Source organism: Propithecus coquereli, unplaced genomic scaffold (genome assembly GCF_000956105.1).
Source record: "Propithecus coquereli isolate 6110/MARCELLA unplaced genomic scaffold, Pcoq_1.0 Scaffold34, whole genome shotgun sequence".
NCBI classification, from domain to species: Eukaryota; Metazoa; Chordata; class Mammalia; order Primates; family Indriidae; genus Propithecus; species Propithecus coquereli.
Window position 1 is genome coordinate 5,899,664 of NW_012149063.1, and position 19,822 is coordinate 5,919,485.

At 41.0% G+C, this 19,822-nt stretch overlaps 1 protein-coding gene across 4 annotated transcripts in view; it reads left to right on the forward strand.

Moving 5' to 3' along the window:
• The window catches only part of RAPGEF4 (Rap guanine nucleotide exchange factor (GEF) 4), a 298,433-nt gene extending 279,413 nt beyond the window's left edge, over positions 1 to 19,020 (forward strand). For all 4 annotated transcript variants that reach the window (XM_012650785.1, XM_012650786.1, XM_012650787.1 and 1 more), the window contains 5 exons: positions 3,230 to 3,280; positions 4,498 to 4,585; positions 5,001 to 5,065; positions 14,636 to 14,690; positions 17,737 to 19,020. In XM_012650785.1, coding sequence (XP_012506239.1) covers positions 3,230 to 3,280; positions 4,498 to 4,585; positions 5,001 to 5,065; positions 14,636 to 14,690; positions 17,737 to 17,864 — 387 coding nt within the window. In that variant the 3' untranslated portion in view covers positions 17,865 to 19,020. The remainder of the gene's footprint in view (positions 1 to 3,229; positions 3,281 to 4,497; positions 4,586 to 5,000; positions 5,066 to 14,635; positions 14,691 to 17,736) is intronic.
• Positions 19,021 to 19,822: the final 802 nt, after the last annotated feature.

Consider the following 19,822-nt stretch of genomic DNA (forward strand, 5'->3'; position numbering starts at 1 on the left):
GCAAATATGATGAGTGGTTTATTGATAGTTGGCTAATCAAGCTAGAAAACATTTTCGTGTATTATTAACTTAGTACTCAAAATGTGCTTGACCTCTTACACGTGGCATACAGTTGAAGAAATACTAATCTCCACTAGCACATACACACAGAAATAGACTCTTACTAAAAATAAAAAAGTGTGTGTATGTGGGACACAAAAAGAGGACAAGGAGTATATATTAGAGACGCAATTTGCAACGGTGCTGAATGGCAGCTGTTTGCATCTCTAAATGTTTTCCTTGAAATTATTTTCTTCCTCATTTCCCTCTCGAAACTATTTTCGTTTTCTGCCCCTCTTAAATGTTTCCATTGTTTATAGGGCAGGTCCTTACAGGTCTTTCTGTCTTGGGTTTCTCTTAAAATTCCAGGCAGATGCAGCACACAGCAGCTCATCCCCTGAATATAGGAATGAGGGAATTGGTGAGGCCTGCGTGCCACGCAGCTGTATCATCTTCCAGCTAGTAAAAGGCCAGAGTTAGTGCTATCAATAAATCTAAGCAGTGAAGTCATCGTGCACCCCCCTCACCCCTGTCTTATAGCCCAAGGCTCTTGGAATCTCTGGAGACCTAGGGTTCTCCCTCAGGCAGTCTGCTTTCCCCAGTCTGCTTCCAGCTTCGAATCCCCCCCATGAAGTCCAAACGAATTCGTTGGGAAATTTTAAAAAAGGCATAAATCCTCATATAGATCCAGGGAGCCAGGTGTAGGTACCACACAACAGCAGCCAGACAATAAGACCATAGCACGTGGGAAACACTACCTGAGCCCCTTTCCTGGTCTAAAAAACAAAACAGGAGGCTGCCAAGGAGGATGCAGTCAGCAAAAGGGGATTGCTATTTAATAATTGGCCAGTTGGTCTGGCCTTCAGTTTCACCAGGGGTAGGAGTACTATGAGTCTGGGAGCTTCCGTTTTCAGCATTGTGTGTTGCTGAAAAGAGTAGATTAACCTTTCATCATTTACAAGCCTTTATTTTTTAAAGTGAAATGTAATTATATAATTCTGTAGGAGGGCTTTGATACATAAACGTCTTCGATTCTGGTTTATATACCTGTGTTTGCCCAGAACGTCCCTAGGGTCTCCCATACAACTCCAGCTGTACCATGGAGTACCACGTGACCCGTGTGAGAAACGGTGCCTGAACTCAAGGAACTAGGGAACAGGTGTGAAACGATCACTGAACAAAACAGAGAATAAAGCCAAACCATACAGTAAAGGGAAACGTTTGAAGTAGAGGAGAAAGGCCAGTCTAAGAAGAAGCAAATGAGTAATTACCTGGAACAGAGTCTCAGCCTCGTCACTATTGACATTGGGGGCAGGACAAGCCTTTGCGATGGAGCTGTCCTCTGCGTTTTAGGATGTCCGGCAGCATCCCTGGCCTCTACCTGCCAGATGCGAGTGGCACCTCTCACTATACTCCATCCCAGCTGTGACAACAAAAACTGTCTGCAGACGTTACCAGATGTCCCCTTGTTTTTGCAGAGTGGCCCCTACTGTGAACACTGCCCTGGAAGCATGGGGTGTGGCTAGGTGACAGTACTGAGAAAGAAACATTTTCTATTCCTATGTGCCCACTACCTTTGACGTAAAAGCCAAAAGAAAGAGAACTAGAATGTCAGAGGTCTAACCAAAAATACAATTCACTCTTAATTGTGTTCACTAAGTCCATGTTATTGCCTAACTTGGCGATGTGGATACTCTGTGGGGGATGAGATCCCTGCGTCCCTTCATGCCCACCCCAGCTTTCGGCCCCCCGAATATTCCCTCTAAGTATGGATATCAGGTTCCCTTGAAACCCAACTCGAAAATAGGTACTAGGAAAATGAGTTTGGAGGATATGTAGGAGACTAGTTTTTTAGAAACAAAGTAAGACTTTTCACAGATATATAAATGGGAATATGACAAACTGATTCAGATATGAGAAAGAAGGCGAGAGACGCTTTTGTGTGGATTGCAGGGCCTGACTGATGCATCGGCTGTTGAGGGTGGGCGTCGCTGCGCAAAGCAGAGCTGAGTTGGGAATCTCTGAGGCCCAAGACTTGGTCTATGCCTTCCCAGTCTCGGGATGGAGAACATATCACACTGCTCTATCTTGGTTTGAAGAGAAAAGTAGAAAGTTCAGCTTTACTAAAAACTCAAGGCCAGGCCTAGCGCTGCATGCTTCTAGCCCCAGCTACTCGGGGCTAGAAGGATCACTGAGGCAGGAGGATCACTTGAGCCCAGAAGGTCAAGGCTGCAGTGAGCTATGATCGTGCCACTGCACTCCAGCCTGAGTGACAGAGCAAGACCCTGTCTCAAAAACAAAACAAAACTCAGGAACGAAGCAAAGTGGGAACCAATAAATAATTGAAAGTTGATCCAGTATTGACCTATTGGTGTAGATATGTGGGTGCTTTAAGTGGTGTTGAATCATTTGCCAAAATATAAACATGGGAAATCAGTAAATTGATAGAACTGTCAAAGTTTGTATTATAGCAAGGCAGAGAAATCATGCGGGAGAAATGCTCGTGCTGAAAGCATAGCGCATATAAGAGAGGCAGTAGGAAAGGAGGCAGTGGATGTGTAAGGCTCTGGTGATAATTAGCTGTGTGACTGTGGGCCCATCATCCAAACTGTGAGGCTTAACTTCTCCCGTCTGTAAAACACAGGCTGATCCATTGGAGCGAATGCTTGTTGAGCACCTGCTATGTCCCCAGCACTTTTCTAGGCACTGAGGAAATAGCAGTAAATAAAACTAATGGAAATCGTGCTCCCATACAGCTTACCTCATAAGGGAGGAGGAGAGTTGAAATTAATAGTTTCTTAAGCTCTTTTAACTCTAATATTCTCCGGTCTAAATTCCTGTTTGTGGGAATCAGAGAGTTAAAAAGGGAGCGGTAAGGGGGGACCACTTCTAGTCTGGGGAATGCAGTCCCCATTATGGATCATCTGATGCAGAAAACATTATAGAAGCAGAAAGACCAAAGCATCCACAGTTACTTTTGCTTCAATTCAGTTAAAGACTTTTAAAAGGCGAGTTGTCTGTATTCCAGAAGATCATTCTCATATGACAGGACAGATTACAGTCCAGCTGGTCTCAGAGATGTTTGATGAAGAGCCAACAGAAATACATTTCCCCTAGAAATGGGAACACGTGATACATATCTAGATATTGAATCTGACATATGCATGTGGCATTTTCATTTCATTAACAGAAACTGCCAAGCAAGTTCAAGAAGTTCTATGCAGAGTTTGAAAGTTTAATGGTAAGTGACGGTGGCTCCTTTATTCTGTTCATTGTCTGCATTAATCCAATTTCTGATTAGCTGAATTGAAGTTCTCATTTCGGAAATTTTATCTGTCCTTGTCTGACTTTAAGAAGTTTATGATCCCTTTTAGTGCTGCTAAAACAAGCATGTCTGACTAATGAATGGCACCCGCAGGAACTAACTTAAAGAGGACTTATGTCCCACATAAGGTCAATTTGTGTAACTAAGAAAAGCAGTGTAATAGGGTCCTCTCCATCTGGCTCAGGTTGGCTCTGGGTTGGAAGCTGTATTTTCCTTGGCTTGCCAAAATTATTTTTCCCCATTGGCTGGGAGGCGTTAACAGACAGAAAAGCAGTGAGTGGGACTTGCCAGGAGCGATGGGCTGGCTGCAGAGGGCAAGTTGGGACCTGGAGAGCTCTGTAGGGCAAAGGGGAAGGTGAGCCAAACTCCAGGGAAGGAGGCAGAGCTTCAAAAAAGGGGACTCCTGTGGCCAAGGTTTCACATGTTTCCTATTTGCTTTCCAAGGCAATCTCTCCCCTTGGCCCCTGTAGACAAATCTTATCAAACAAGAAAGGGGAAAAAAGCAAAATATTTTCATGCCATATGGGAAGTTGTTTTAAAACAAATCGATTTGTTTAACTAAGCCTACTTTTCTTTTGTATCTACACTTAATTCAAATATACAGTTGAGCCTCGAATGATTCGGGGGTTAGGGGCCCTGATTCCTATCCCCCGCGCTTGCAGTCAAAAATTCGCATATAACTTTTTGACTCCTGAGAAACTTAACTACTGGTAGCTTACTGTTGACCTGGAGCCTTACCAACAACATAAACAATTGACCCGTATTTTGTATTTTATATGTATTAATATTATATACTGTAGTCTTATAATAAAGTAAGCTAGAGAAAAGAAAATTGAGAAAATATATTTACTATTAGTTAAGTGGAATTGGATCATCATAAAGGTCTTTATCCTTGTCGTCTTCACATTGAACAGGCCGAAGAGAAGGAAGAAGAGGGGTTGATCTTGCTATCTCAGGGGTGGCAGAGGCAGAAGAAAATCCACATTTAAGTGGACCCATGGAGTTCAAACCCATGTTGTTCAAGGGTCATGTGTACCTGATTGTTGGGTGACAAGACTGGGTGTATTAGGAGATAACGAAGCGTGGTGTAAGTGTCACTAGTCATTGACCAGCATCTCTTTGTCTCTCCTAAGGATCCTTCAAGAAACCACAGGGCCTACAGGCTGACAGTAGCTAAGCTGGAGCCTCCTCTCATCCCCTTCATGCCTTTGCTCATTAAAGGTAATCCTAAGAAAATGCACAGGCCAAGCAGGTGATGGGTATTCGGGGAGGAAAGTGAACAATACCCTGATCAGATTGATCTCTTTGGGAAGAATGATCGGTCTCATCCTTCTGTCGCCTTTGGCATCTCCTCTCAGCCATGACCTTTCCGAAAGGGTTGGAAGATAAACTGGAGGATCAGGGATCCATGGTTTGGAAGACTTGCTAGGGAAACAGAAGATTAGTTTAGAAATTTTACTAATCTCAGGTAAAGTGATTTAGAAAGTTAAACACCTAGCATAAAAGGAACTATTATCAGCTTTTTTCAACTGCAGTGTTATGCAAATCCACCAGCATAATCTAATGATACTATTGTGCTTTCTTAGTATGACATATTTCGGTTAGTGATTAGAATGTGGCTTTTATTTCTTTACAGATATGACATTTACTCATGAGGGGAACAAGACGTTCATTGACAATCTAGTAAACTTTGAAAAAATGGTATGTGCGGTATTACAACTTTAACCACAATGTTTTTTTAAAATAAAATTTGCATTTGTACTAATAAAGGAAATAATTTCCATATACGCTGCCATGTTAAAAAGGTAGTTACACATAAAGGAGTTTTGAAATACTTGGTTCAAATTGGCTACCTTTTCTATTCTGTCAGTTTTCTTTTGTGAAATCGAATAGTATGTGTGCTGTGGCTCACAGCAGCAGCTAGCTTTTATGCTGTGTGTTTCGTCCTTGGCTGTCTGTTGCTAAAATGCACAAATGTTCCAGAATGACTTATGTGTTGTTGTTTTGCTGTAAGGTTTGTGGAGCTGAACTGCCCCAGGATGCCTTTGAAATGTTTATCTGCCAAGCCTGACTTTAGTGCATGTAGGTAAAAGGCAGCTCTATAGATCTTTATTATGGAGGATTAATCTAAATGTGTATTGTGTATCTCAATAAAGTTCACTCAAGTCCAGAGAGGGAACTTGAAAATCTTCATAACCAAAAAAAATTTTTTTTTAAATAACAGATGTGGAAATGGCATATATCCAGTATTTTCTAGCCACTCTTCTACCCCCTATCCACCCCCCCTCCAAAAAAAAAACCAACAGCATTATCTGGCGTTAGTTACTTTTCTTATCTTCTGTGAAGCAATGAAGCAGCTCATGCCAAAACCTTTCTTTAGTTACATAGTGCATGTTAATGGAATGATCCATTGTCTTCTGAATCCTTTGGCTGCAGCCTGGACGGATGGAGTGTTACAGTGCTTTATCTCAGTGTGGGTAAGCGTCTGCCCCAGGTTATGATTTACAGTGTGAATGTGGCGCTGTGGGAAAAGCCCAAGACTGGGAGTTCAGGAGACGTGAAGTTCATTACTCATTTGCATCACTTTGTAGCTGTCCCTTAACTTCTCTGTGGGTCAGTTTCCCCAACAGAAAAGGTGGATCACGCCTGATCCGTCAACCGCTCGATTATTAGTAGGTCCGTGCTACACAAGTCTCCCTATAAGCCATAAATTCTTATAGAATTCTTATCATAAAACTGTTATGCAAATTTTTCTTAAAATCAAGCTAGCGTGTGTGACTGCAGAAGAGTTCGAAACACCTGCAGTGATCCTACAAGCATCCGCACCACCCAGCTTCGGGAATGAGCTTACTGTAGAGCCCTGCCTGGCAAAGTGCGGCGATTGCCAGGCACTAGGTTCCCATGTTTTAAGCTTTTTAGGAAATGGCACCTGAGTACATACTCCTCAAAGACACTTTATGCAGAGGGCAAATATTTCCTCAGCAGTCTTCATCCTCACCTCTCACACCAAAGGTAGGGTATGAACATCTCTATCACTGTGTCAGTTTAATCATTTTTTGATCAAAGCAAAAAACATTCTTTGCTCACTTATTAGTGCAGAGAATTAAATAATTTCCCTGGTATCTCAAAAGAAAACTTGTTCTCCAGAAATGAAAGCATTATCAAATGGGTAAAGAACCTTCTGGATAACTTACACAGAAATGCAGACGGCGGCATGGCTAAGCCAACTGTTTAACTATAAAATATACATGTGCGCCAAGATATAGAGGTCAAGGTTTCCTGAAGAGCTGATCAAGCTTTACAACTTTTGATTGCTTAAAGTAACTAAACAAAACAAACAAGAACAGCAAATTATGCAAAGCCAGCCACCTGTCAGGGTGGATAAAAGGTGTTTCATCTGGGTTTTTAGATCTTGGTGTTCCGTCCATAGCCTGCAAGGAAAAGTCAAGATGGCATTCAGTAGGTGCTAGGAGAGTGCCATTCTCTCCCCATTTCTGCACTCCACACCCCCAGCAGTGGGTCCTTCCACTCCTGGCAGTGAGGAAAGGAATCCTTCACGCCCTGCTCTCAGAGAGTCCACTTGTGCTGAAAAGCAACCGAGTATGTAAGATAGCAAGAAGTTCAGCTGCAGTCATGGAAACCTAAATTAATGATGGCATAAGCAAGATCAGTTTGGTTCTCTCTCGTTTAAAAGTCCAAGCAGGAGGCCAGGCACGGTGGCTCATGCCTATAATCCTAGCACTCTGGGAGGCCGAGACGGGAAGATTGCTTGAGCTCAGGAGTTTGAGGCCAGCCTGAGCAAGAATGAGACCCCTGTCTCTACAAAAAAAAAAAAAAAAAGTCCAAGCAGGGATGGCAGCCCTGCCCCAGGAAGCAGTCAAGGTTCCAGGCTTCTCTCTTGCCATTTTACCATCCACATGGTTCTACATGGCGACCACCATGTCCCTGTTCCAGCCACAGGAAAGGGAGAAGGTGAAGGCATGCTTCTTCCCTTTAAAGGCGGGGATGAAGTTGCAGTCACCACTTGCCTCATATTTTATTGTCCAGAAACTTAGTCCCATGAAAGGAAGGCTAGAAAATGTAGCCCTTATTCTGGGTATCCGTATGCCTTCCTAAAAATTGGGGGGTTCTATTACTATGAAAGAGAAGGTCACAAAGGATATTGACAGTGTACTGTTAGATCTTTGCTCCAGCAACTTTATTTCATCTTATAAATCATACCATGAGAAAGTTTGACTTTAGAATTGCCTTCCATCAGTTAGATGTTACTGGAAAATGAAACAATTTCAAAAAGATTTGATTATGTTCTCTAAACCTGGTGCTTGTTGCCAACTTTCCAAAATTTTTCCCCATAAATTCACTCCCCCCCAACCCCCATGACATCACCACTACCACTAGTGGCTGCTGTTATTACTGTGTGTCTTGGGGAAGGATACAGCCTCCTTTTCAGGTTGATGTCAGTGCTGTTTCCCAGTCATCCATCAGCAAGGCCCAGGTGGTGAGCAGAGCTGGCAGCCTCTGTGGAGCCAATGGGCTATGTCCCCAGAGGGAGTCCCTGTCAGGGGCAGAAGTCACCAGGGTAGCCAGGAACACAGATGCCATTTCTAGGTGGCAACATCGTACAGTCCCAGCAAACCACTGTGCCAACCCTAAGTACTTTTATTTTGAACCTCTTCACCCTTGAGGTGTGAAATGAGGATTAGAGAATTTGTTGCATATTGGTTTTCAGGATTTATGGGTATGAACAAAAGAGAATTCACACTCTGATCCTTATGCAAAAAAAAAAAAAAGCAGACATTCTTTCATTTGGGGGAAACATAAAGGAGTATTCAAAAAAATGTTTGAATAAAGCCCTTCGTAGCTTTCTGTGGCATACATGAATATTTATAACATTTTGGAGGTAGACTAGCAATGGATTAGAGGATAATGTGCTGGCCGGCTGCCACTATCCCGGGCTGCATAAAGCATGCTGATAGGCACAGTTGCTACTGTATTAGGAGGTTGGTTCTATTTCAGACATACCCATATTTAGGTGTATTTATTTATAAATGTGATTTTTTAAGGTAGTCATTTTATTTGGAATGAGAAACATGGGGCAAACTTCTATACTTCTGGAAACAGTACAGAAGCTAATTCATTAAGGAAAAGAAATGTTTTGAATTCTTTAATTTTACATCACTAAGCATGTCATTAAATAATTAGAAAACAATATGTTTTCTATCACCAATAATATTATTATAAGATTCATGGAGAGAGCATCGGACTTGTTACCTCAAGCTATGGAAAAAAGAATCCCTAAGTAAAAATCCACATGTTCAAATCCACCCTATTCCCAGGCTGCTCCAACACAAAGGAAATCTACGGGAGTACTTTGAAAGTTTACTTCTTTACATAGACTTCACAGGCCAGGCTAAATTCAGATTTTCCAAAGCCTTGCTTCAAAGCCACGCAACATGTGTAGAGTGTCCAGGCAGAGGATCTTACTAAGAAATATAAAATATCTAGAAAGTAGCCCTTGGCCTTCAGGAGATTTGATGCAGTTGGGAAGATAAAACATCCCCATGAAATACAAAAAATTAACAAAGGATATAAAAACTAGGTCACACTAGTAATAAAAAAGATGTCAAAAAGCAAAATATAGGAAAGAGAACTTCATGCAGATGTACCAATGGAAAATAAAACCATGTTATGTACAATAACATAATAAAATCTAGACTTGTTGCCCTAAGCACCTGTCCAGCCTTATGTCACACTCTGTCTCCTTTGTCTTCAGTCCAGGTTGGCGAGACTGGCCTTTTTTCTTCTCCTTCCAGTCCCAGGGCCTTTGCACTAGCTGTTACCTTTGCCTGAAATTGTCTCCCCCTAGTCTTCACCTGTCTGGCTCTTTCTCATCATTCATGCCTCACCTCATGTGTCCCCTCCTCTTAGTGGTCTTCCCTGACCACCCTTGTAACACGGCTGCTCCACACCCAGCACTCACCAGTGGATAGCCTTGCCTCGATGGCCGGTTTCACAAGCTGGGAGGATCTTCTTTACTTGCCTCTTCATTGTCTGTCTTCCACACTAGAATATAAGTGCCCTGAACCCCGTATCTTACCTATTTTGTCCACCAATATTTCTCTCGCACCCATAAAGATGTCTGGCAGATCGTAGGGATGCAAGAAATATTTGTTGAATAAAAGAATAACCCAGTTATATTCCAGTGTTAGACTCAGTGAGGCAAGGCAGTGCACCGAAGCATTTTTAAAAGGTTTTATGTAGCAAAATTTAATCCAAGAGGGTTTTCTATTTTATTAGAAAATTTGATTAACCAGAACGTCCCCAAAGTATTTTCCATAACGGAGATGTTATGAAAGATGACCTTCCCTTAGCCTTCTGCTCCTACCTGGACATTATTCTGTTTCCCCTTCACTCTGCGATTCTATGTCTGTCCTCACTGTCCTTCTCTGGGTACAGAGATGTGCACATACTCTACATGTGCCTGGACAGGCACCCGAACTACCGTGTCTCATGGCCATGATATGTACAATGTACTGTGAGCATCACGCATGTGTTACACATGTGTATCTGTGTGTCACACACAAAGATCTATGGCCAGGAGGCAGGGCGCAGGCCTGCTCCTCAGTGATGCATACTGTGAAGGCTGGTTCTGCTCCTGGGTCCCTTGTACCTCATTCTTGCTGTGCACTTCCATTGGGTTGCCATCATGGCCACAGTCTTAGATGAGGGACTGTATATTTCTGGATCTTATTGTGCAAAAAAATTCTCGTCCCAAACATGTGGAAGTCTGAATGAAATAATCAGATGGTGCAAACGTAGTTTTACCCATGCTAAGCCAGGAATAATTGTCAGAGATCCTATATCTGATAGGCATGCGGACGGAGACAGAGTCACATCAGTAGAGGCAGAAATATAAGAAAAAGCAATCTGGCCACACTAAGAACAAGGACGGCAAGGCAAGGGGCAGCAGAAGGAAAGATAAAAACTGTTCAGGACAGGCGTTGAGAAGAGGCCTGGGGTCAAGGAGCTCTGCGCGGCCTGGGAAGAGGGAGGCCGTCTGGCAGCCGTCTGGGAGTGGGAGGTCTGAGAGTGGCACCACGTGAGGCGGCGTTGCCTGGAGGGCCGCCAGTCCGAACTCGAAAAACAGACATAAAGTCCACTCCTCTTCAGCGACGGGAGAGCTAAGGGGGAGCTTGGACGGGGGCCCCAAGAAAAGCTGGAGACGGCTGTAAAGGCCTGGTAGGCTGCGGACGCGTGTGGATAGCAGTGAAGGCGCAGCTCGGCCGCCTGCTCCGGAGGGAAGAACGGGGCACCTCTGACACCTCACTACATTCAATGGGTCACCTGCTTCAGAGCTTGAGGGAAATTTGTGTTGGGGACCGTAGTCTCAGGGCCTCCTGCGTGTGCCAGACTGGAGTGCAGACGGCGTCGCCCCTTCCCCTGGATGGTGGCCTGGTGCTCAGGCCCCAGGAAGGACGTCTGCTTCTGAGCTGCTCTGTTTCAGCTCCAAAGACAAATAAATGCGTGAGGACAGTCACAGAGTCCTTCACTCGCTACCTCATTTTTCCTTCCCCAGCTTCCCTCGTAAGTGTGTGTCCCGAGGGGATTGCATCAGCTTTCCGTTTGGGTTCATCTCAGCCCAGTAGGTCAGGAACTGTAGGAACATACTTTTTCAAACAAGCTCTGAATTTAGAATTAGTCCCAAGAAAAATCAGTTAAAGTGTGGCGAGGGACGTTCAAGTCGCCACCTACACGATTCGGAGGGCCTTCTCAAGGAACGCGTTCACCTCACGGTTACCCCTGAATTACCAGTCGCTATCTTAGTGAACCAGTTGCTAATGGGAGTATGTCGTAAACCTCAGCTTTGCTAGGACAGAACAAAAAAGATGAGAATCTCTGCTTTGGAGTAATCAAGCCTCCCCGCCTCCCCCAGCCTGGCATTGTAGAAAGTCGCCTGTTCCGCTCCAGGCAGGCTGACCTGCTCTGGCAGGACCCTGAAGCACAGGGTGTAATTTCGGGCTGCATCCCTGCTGTGGCATTTGGATAATTAAACCTATGTCTCTTCAACCTTAGTTTCTGCCAGGTTGGCTGAGAACACCGATGAAAAAACAGCTGTCTGACGTCAAAAATAACATGTGAGGCTTTAGTTGGTGGAAAGCTAGAAAGACTCTAACTAGCTGAATTTTGGTGGAGATAAATGCAAAACCCTCCTCTTTGGTGTGGAAATCAACTGCACATCTACAAAGCAGGAAGCTGCATCCACACAGCAGCTCGGTGAACTAGGCTGAGAGGTTTAATACACTATTAGTTCAACAGATGTCAGTAGCATGACTTCTTTAAAATTGTGGACTTAGATGTATGGCATTGTCTAGATCAAGGAAAGAAGGAAGATAATAATTTCTCTGCACTCTACGATTTGTTTAGTCTAGGGCACCATGCTAGAGACTGTTGAGCAGGGAACCAAAACTGTCTTGGGACTACTTAGGCTGGACAAGAAAAGACCTGGGGGTGGCAAGATGACCCTGTAAGTTGTATTCAAGTATCTGAAGACCTGTCCTGTTAAAGAGAAACTAACCATGTTTTTTGTGGCTCCAGAGCTCAGAACTAGGATCAACGAGTGAAAAGTAAAGAGGGAAAGACTTTAACTCAGAATGATAAATTTCTAATAGAGATGTCTAAAAATGAACGGGGTTGTCCTTGAAGGTAATGAGTTCCTCATTGCCGGCTACATTCAAACAGTGGGAAAGCCCCTGTTTATAGACACGCTGTAGAAAGCATTATGCACTCTGGATATAGTTCAAGGAGGTGACTTCCAAAGTCTCTTTCAGCAACCCAGGAAAGCACCTTGTAGTTGGGTATAGTTGTTGATAGCTTACTATTAATAAATATTGCAGTGGCAATGGGTGCAAAAGAGGGTGGAGTTAAAATACCAAGTTAACCCTTCTTTGGCCTTGTGAAAGCACGCTAGCTATACACTGACCAGCAACGCTAACTGGGTTCACACACTGCAACTGTGGGTTGATATCACTAACCATTATTGTCTGGACCTCACAAAGGAAACGAATGGACCTCGTTGTAAAGCCAGGCTTGGATTTTAAACTGAAGTTATCTTTGAGTACAATTAAAAAGAATATGTCAAAATTAAAACCATTGTTAAAATTAATCAAAGATTTCGAAAGGTAGAATGAACTTCAGAGCTGGAAATTACTGATTTAAACAATTGTTCTCACATTTTAAACTACATAATGAGCTAAAAATTATGAAGCCTCAGAGTATAGCTGTAAAGAGTAGTATAAAACTAAAGTCAGAATGAAATGTTTTAGCTTTCAAAACTAAAAAGCAGAACAATTACTCCCTACAAAATGGTATAGGAAGAGGTTTCTGACCCCTGCTAATTGTTTTATTATTCTTCAGAGGGGCATATTGGCAGCATTTCCCAGGGTTTTTGGTAATTACACTCCATTCAATATCTGAAGAATTACAATAATTCTACACAGAATATATTTGTGCCCTTCTGATGCAAAGCCTTTAGAGAAGTGAAAAAACAACTTAAAAGTAAAATTAGCAGGAAAATTATCATAGTTACTGTTTATCTCAGGGCACTATATATCAGAGGCTAATTATACATTGTATATTACATTTTCTTGGAGGTATTTGTAATATATTTCTCATGCTGATCAACAAACATGCTAGTTTTTAGAATCCTTTATGAAAATGAAGTTCGAACTTTTCTGATTGCCTCTTTGTGTATGAGAAGTTATCCAATGTGGGCCCATGTCACTTCATGCTTGCCAGAGTCCTCAAAGCAGTAGTATTCAGTGAGGTATTATGATGGTCACATATATATATTTGTAAGGCCTTGACTCTTCTGTGATTTTCTTTTTTTACACTACATAAGCTTTCTCCAAGTCATTTTATTATACTTTAGCAAGCCGGGGATCCATGAAAGAAAGCAAGGACTGGAATGACATAGCCGCTCAGAGATTGGGGAGTCTCTTTACCTGGGTGGAACCTTATGAGTTTTCTGCTACTATTAAAATTAATCTGTTATCCCCATGGGAACCCCCCTGCACTTTACAGTCTAAGCAGTGAAGGTGTCCTGGAACATAAGCAATAACTGGGGGTGCCAGCTCCTGTTAAAATACCATGAGCAAGAAATATATATTCTGGCTAAAAAATGGAGCTTAGGTCTCACCAATGTTTTCCCTTAGGAGTTCGAGATCTCTGTTTCTGTCCTTCATTTTTTTTTTCTCGTTTCTTCTTCTGTTTTTAATGGAGCTCAGCACAAAAGATTCCTTTTTAAGTCTTTATTGCAACCAAAAATTTACAAAGAAATTAAGAAGATCACTTAATGACAAAATTAACAAAGGTCAAATCAATGATAATCCATCCATTTGATTGAATACGTGTTCATTTTAAAAATGTTTTAAAATGCAAATGGCATGGCATGCAATGTGAAAAAAAGTTCAAATTACAATGAAATATATATACACAGTATGACATCAAAGTTTTTGAAAAATATGGTTTTATATATGTTTATTTTTTAATCTCAGAAGGAAATATACCAAAATATTAATAAGGTTACTCTGTGATGTTCTAAGTGATTTTTAATTTGCTCTTAACACTTTCTGTATTTTCTGATTTTCTAAAATGTGCACATGTTGGTGTTATAATCAGAAAGGAAAAGGAAGTAAGGGAAGGAAAGAGCAGGAGTCAGATAATTAGGATTATCAGTAAAACACATACTTTTGCTGGAAGACTAGAGAGGTCAGTAACGCATAGTGTGTAGCAAAATTTATAGGTAGAATATTTTTACTTACTGTTCAGTTACTGTAATCTAACACCTCATCACTGAGTCCTATTTACTGTGAGGAACTTGACAAGCTAATCCTTCAAATCTGGGATCGTTACAGATTCTCTTACAAATTCATGGTGACCTCAGGAAAGGATGGCGAAAACTATTCCTGAGCTTTAAGGCACAGTCTCAGGCATGATAGCTGCTTTTTACACTGTGGGGAATTAGCAAGCAATGAGACTAGAGTTATGCCATTCACATTCCTTAGCTGAAAACGCCTTGTATGTCTGAGTGTGGCTGCCTCTTTAAAAAAATTAAACAGGTTATACATCAACCTGTTGCCTTCAGAGAGTCCACGACTCAGAACATGCTGTTTCTCGTGGTACCATGGCCGAAATAATGATTTGTTTTCCTTTTTGTATTATACACTAAGTTTACTTGCATTTCTGTCTTTCTTTTTTCTTTATTCCTTTTAGCGTATGATTACAAATACTGCCAGAACGGTGAGATACTACAGGAGCCAACCTTTCAGTAAGTTAAATGCTGCTACATCCTGCAATGTAGTAAGTCCTTTTTAATGAGGCCACTGCGACCCTGTAGGAGCCAGGACAGTATGTGATTGTGTCAGAGACACTTTGAACCATGAGTTCCATGGGACAGAGGCCTCGAGTTTAAGGATTTTCTTGTTATTATAAAACTAAAAAATATCTACATTGTTATAAAACTGAAAAATAACCATAGGAATCCCATTTTATGAATGAATTTAAAGAGAATTAATTTGCTTTTTCCAATGTGGTGAGAGACGACTCACGATTGCCAACAAATCCTGCCTCAAACCAACTCTCTTTAATGACCCATCGCTTGATGTTGAGAAACTCACATCAACCCTTGATGACTCAGTTCTGTCGTTTATAAACTGGGAAAGATAATATTTTTTGTCTTTCGATGTGTTGCAAGAATGCATTGATGTTTATAGCAGATTTGTAAAAGGCCCCCTAGCAGGATCCTATTATATTTCTAGTATTCCCAGGTGAATTCAAGGTGTTCTTTTTAAATCTGAACATGTATCATAAGAACTGGCATTATATAATACTTTAATATAAAAATATTACTAATAATAAATAACAATTTTAATATGTTGGGAGTTAAATTGCATCATCGTACCAAATGGTAATGCTATGACACATTAGTGCTACCGTCTCCTCTGGGCTGGGACTTCGGGTAGCGGGGTGGAGCTTTGGCTCCTTCAATCTGGCCTGGGAGTGAGGAGGTGGACCCTATAAAGTTTTTGGCTAACTTCACTGTATGAGTCACTTGAAGAAATTTATCTCATTAACCTAACATGATAATATGACATGGATATGACTCTGAGGCTACCAGTACCATCCCCTCCAGTAAACCCAGTGCTAAGAGACCAAAAAGCTCTTGTTTTATTAATCAGAGCTGTTTGTGCTTCCTAGCACAGGATTGGCCCAAAGCCAGGCTTTGCTGACATGGGATACCAGAACTATTAAATGTTCATTTTTTAATGTACAGGGGGAAAAAAAAATCTAGGAAAAATAATCTTGAAGTAGACCTTCAAAAAGTTAATGCAAATGATTGTGCCTTCTCTGACTTCCAAAATGAGACTAGTCTTTGTATATCATCAACTATTCCTATGTGGATTCTGCCAGAATTAAAGTGTCTCATATCTTTTTGTCTGATAATTTACAGTATGTTTAAAGACATGATCATAAAGCAGTTGTACAGGTGAAAACGAGAATAGATAAGTGATATCAGTTACAACAAGAATTTGTAATCCAGAGTCCGTGGGCCTTCAGGGGGGGTCCAGGAATTCCTGAAATTATATGCAAAAGTTTGTGTGCCTGAGAGGGTTTATAGCCTTAAGAAGGTTTTCGGTGAGCTTCAAGTACCAAAAAAGAACCACGATAGAATATATGATACTTTGGTCCATGAGCCTCTTTGGAAGTAAATTCTACATTTTCCTACATCTTCTCCTAGGGAAGTGAAGGGGAAATTATTTTGTTAAAAACTCCACTGCATTTGTTGAAGTTATCAGTAACTGCTGGTAAACAACAGCTGCTCAGCTCTGAAGTCAACAATCTATAGATAAAGCTATAGGAATAGACTCATAAACACTGTGGGAATATGTACAATGTAATTACAGTATATTGTATGTGTAGAGTACACTGCCAGGGAGAAGTGGAAGAAATTAAACACAATGTGTTCTGCAGTTCACTGTGGTATTATTTATATGTGATAATTATACTGACGAGTTTCTTCTTACAGGGAGTAGGGGCCTTTGTGTCTTCTCTTTGCTTTTCTGTGTTCAGAACTGCAATGCTCCCCTTCACCCCTTGTGCAGATGGCACTGTCATTGTCTTTAGGAGTGGGCCGTGGATCTAACAGGCGCCGCTGGGCTGCAGGAGGCAGTGTGCGACAGCAGACAGAACCCAGCCGGGAGCCAGACTGACTCTGCCACTCCCGGTGCCCTGTTAGACCAGAGACCCCACCCAGTGATCCATGGGACAGAGTTGGCCCACAGAGGTGTTGGGTCTAAATAGAGCATTTTTCCCCCTTTATTTTGAAATAATGTCACCATTTAAAACTTGGAAGAATTCACAGGGAAGAAGTCCAGATTTCCCATTTCTCAAGAAAAAAAAGAAGAGGAAGAAAGATCTGGCAACTCCGGGCATACACTTTCGTGGCAGCAACATGCGGGAGCTAATTAGTCACTTCCAAAGGGACCTGTGTTTCCAGTTCACCACCATCAAATTTGGCCTGCCTCATTCATGGTATTCCCTGCACAGGGCTGTGGACATCGAATTCCTCTTTCAGACCTGATCTTAGTGAAATCAGTTAACCTCTTTGATAGCTCGGTTCCTCACGTGCTTGGGGTTTGGATCAGAATAGAATGGTAACTTAATTTTGAGAACAAATAGCATCAGAGAATCAAAGGTGTAGCAGAAGTCATAACTTTAGCCCATGAGGTGGGTTTGGTTTTTTTTTTTTTTTTTTTTACTGAATATGGATGTCTCTAAAACACACAGTCTGTGTAGTAATGCTGTATGTTGTATGCAAGTACAGAGGGGAGTCAGACTTTACAGTCTCACCGGCTCGCTTCCGTTTGGCCCAGGTGTTAAGTGCTTTTGTGAGGCGCTAGGGAAAACTGTCTTTTACATTAGTCCTCATCTGGATCAAAGGAGGCAGAGATACAGAGTGAGAGACACGGAGGTGCGTTGGTAAGGGGAAACAATTTTCGTCTATAACAAGGGGCTATCAGACAGATGCTTTCCTTTTTATTTTTTTATTTGGTGCCATTTTTTTTATTTTTTGCACAATGTGCAATGCAAAGGAAAATGATCAAAGGAGGTGATTCCAGGGAGGAAAAGAAAATTGGAGGATAGGAAGGAGGAGATGGAACAACCAAGTGGAAACTTCAATGAATGTGGTGTGTTGAAAGGTCTTGATGGAACCCAGGAATCTATGATAAATGTAATAAGTAATTGGGGAAATAAGGCTGTTCTTCGGTGCATATATTATACAATGCCAATGCTGCCCTTTCCTCTTTCAACAGATCCTGATGCAGCTCAAGCTAATAAGAATCATCAGGATGTCCGGAGTTATGTACGGCAATTAAATGTGATTGACAACCAGAGAACTTTATCACAGATGTCGCACAGATTAGAGCCTCGTAGACCATAGACATTTAAAGCACCCAGAGCAAGGGTTTGTCTCCAGTCCATAATCTTTCAAAAATGCCATTTATGCTACTACTGACTGTATTGCCACCAGAGAATTCTACAAAACAAGCAAAAACACATCCTGAGACACCTCAGGGCTGCATTCAGCTTACCAGCTACCTGACAAGAGAAGGAATTATTTGACTTGCATAAAGCTTACACACTCTAGCTTAGGAATCCCCAGTCTGTAGTTACCCTATTTCATTTCCAATTGTGCCATCATTTTTGCTGAAACATCAAATAAGGCCCACATGAAGAGTTTGGTAGAAATACCTTTGTCAAGAGAACCATCAAGCCCCTGACAATTTTTTTCTAAAAATGTTTACAGGGTATGTTCTACAAATGGGATCGATTTGGATACATTGGTGATGATATAGTTTCATAATTTTTAACTCAGCATCTTGATTTGGAGCATGAGGTTTGGGGAAGGTATTGAGGAATCTATGTAAGTCCAAATTATAGGTTGTATTCTTCTATCTTCATAGTCTTACCTCTGAAGGAATAGAACCTGACCACATTACTATAAAACGTTATGGCTATTTATGTGATTTAGGGAGGACTAGTCTGTAATTTCAGAATGATCTATAGAATTATATTTATGTTTACAATGTAACTTTTAAAAATTTACAAATCAGGATTACATACATAAGAATTCCACTAAGAAACACCAAGGTTCTTAAAATTGCCAGCGTTAAAATAGAGAATAATATTTCAGAAGAGCACAATACACACAAAACATTTTTCAAAATTGAATTATTTTCCTGGGCATTAAAAACCTTTCCTATTGGCTATAAATTTATTGTTATTGATGAAAAAAACATATTTTCTGGACTTAAATGTTACTACAAATATCTTAATTTGTAAGCAATTGTTTTGCACTTTCAAATAGATTGTAAATAGTTCATTCAATCGATATAGTACAGAGTTATTTATTTGCTACATAATAGATATTGTGCCAAAAATTACTTTTTATTTATTTTATTTAGTATGTAATTTTGGAGTACATTTTTTTCCTGTTTTCACAATTAGACTACATTTAATGTGTAGGAATTGTATGTATGTATATCTTCTGTAAATAACATCTATTATCTTCATTAAATATAATTGTTGACAAGAAATGGTTGTGTTGTTCTCAATTCCTATTTTTTGAGAGTGATAACTATTTGGTATGTGGGGTACTGGACTTTTTTTAATGAAATAAAATCCACATACTGTAAAATTCATCCTTTTAAAGTGTATAATCCAGTGGTTTTTAGTATATCCACAAGATTGCATAACCATCCTCACTATTTAACTCCAGAACATTCTCTTCATTCTCTTCATTCCTAAAAGAAGCAATAGCAGTCACTTCTCATTCTCTTCTCCCCCCAATCCCTGGCAACCACTAATCTGCTTTCTTTCTCTATGGATTTACTCTGGATGTTTCATATAAATGGAATCATACAATATGAGTCCTTTTGTGTGGTTTCTTTCACTTGGCATAATGTTTTCAAGGTTCGCCCACGTTATAGCTTGTATCAGAACTTCACTTCTTTTTATGGCTCAGTAATATTCCATTTCTTGAATGTACCACGTTTTGTTTATTCATTCATCAGTTAATGGACATTTCGTGGTTGTTTCCACTTTTTGTCTATTAGGAATATTGCCATGAAGGGATACTGGATTTTAGAGCTGCCTGATGTGGGGCCTCATGCCATGCTTCAGTGATTTAAGCACTTAGTAAACATTTGATGAAGAGATTTCCAAAATTCTTTAAATTCCGGACATGACTCTATTTTTGAATAAGTCAGCATTTTCCAGAGTGCGTTCCAGGCTGTACTAGTCTCACAAGTTCACATGCTGTGTCTCCAAAAACAAAAACACAAATACAAAGCTCAAACCAAAACCAAGATGCTAACTTTTAATAAATTTGGGGACCAC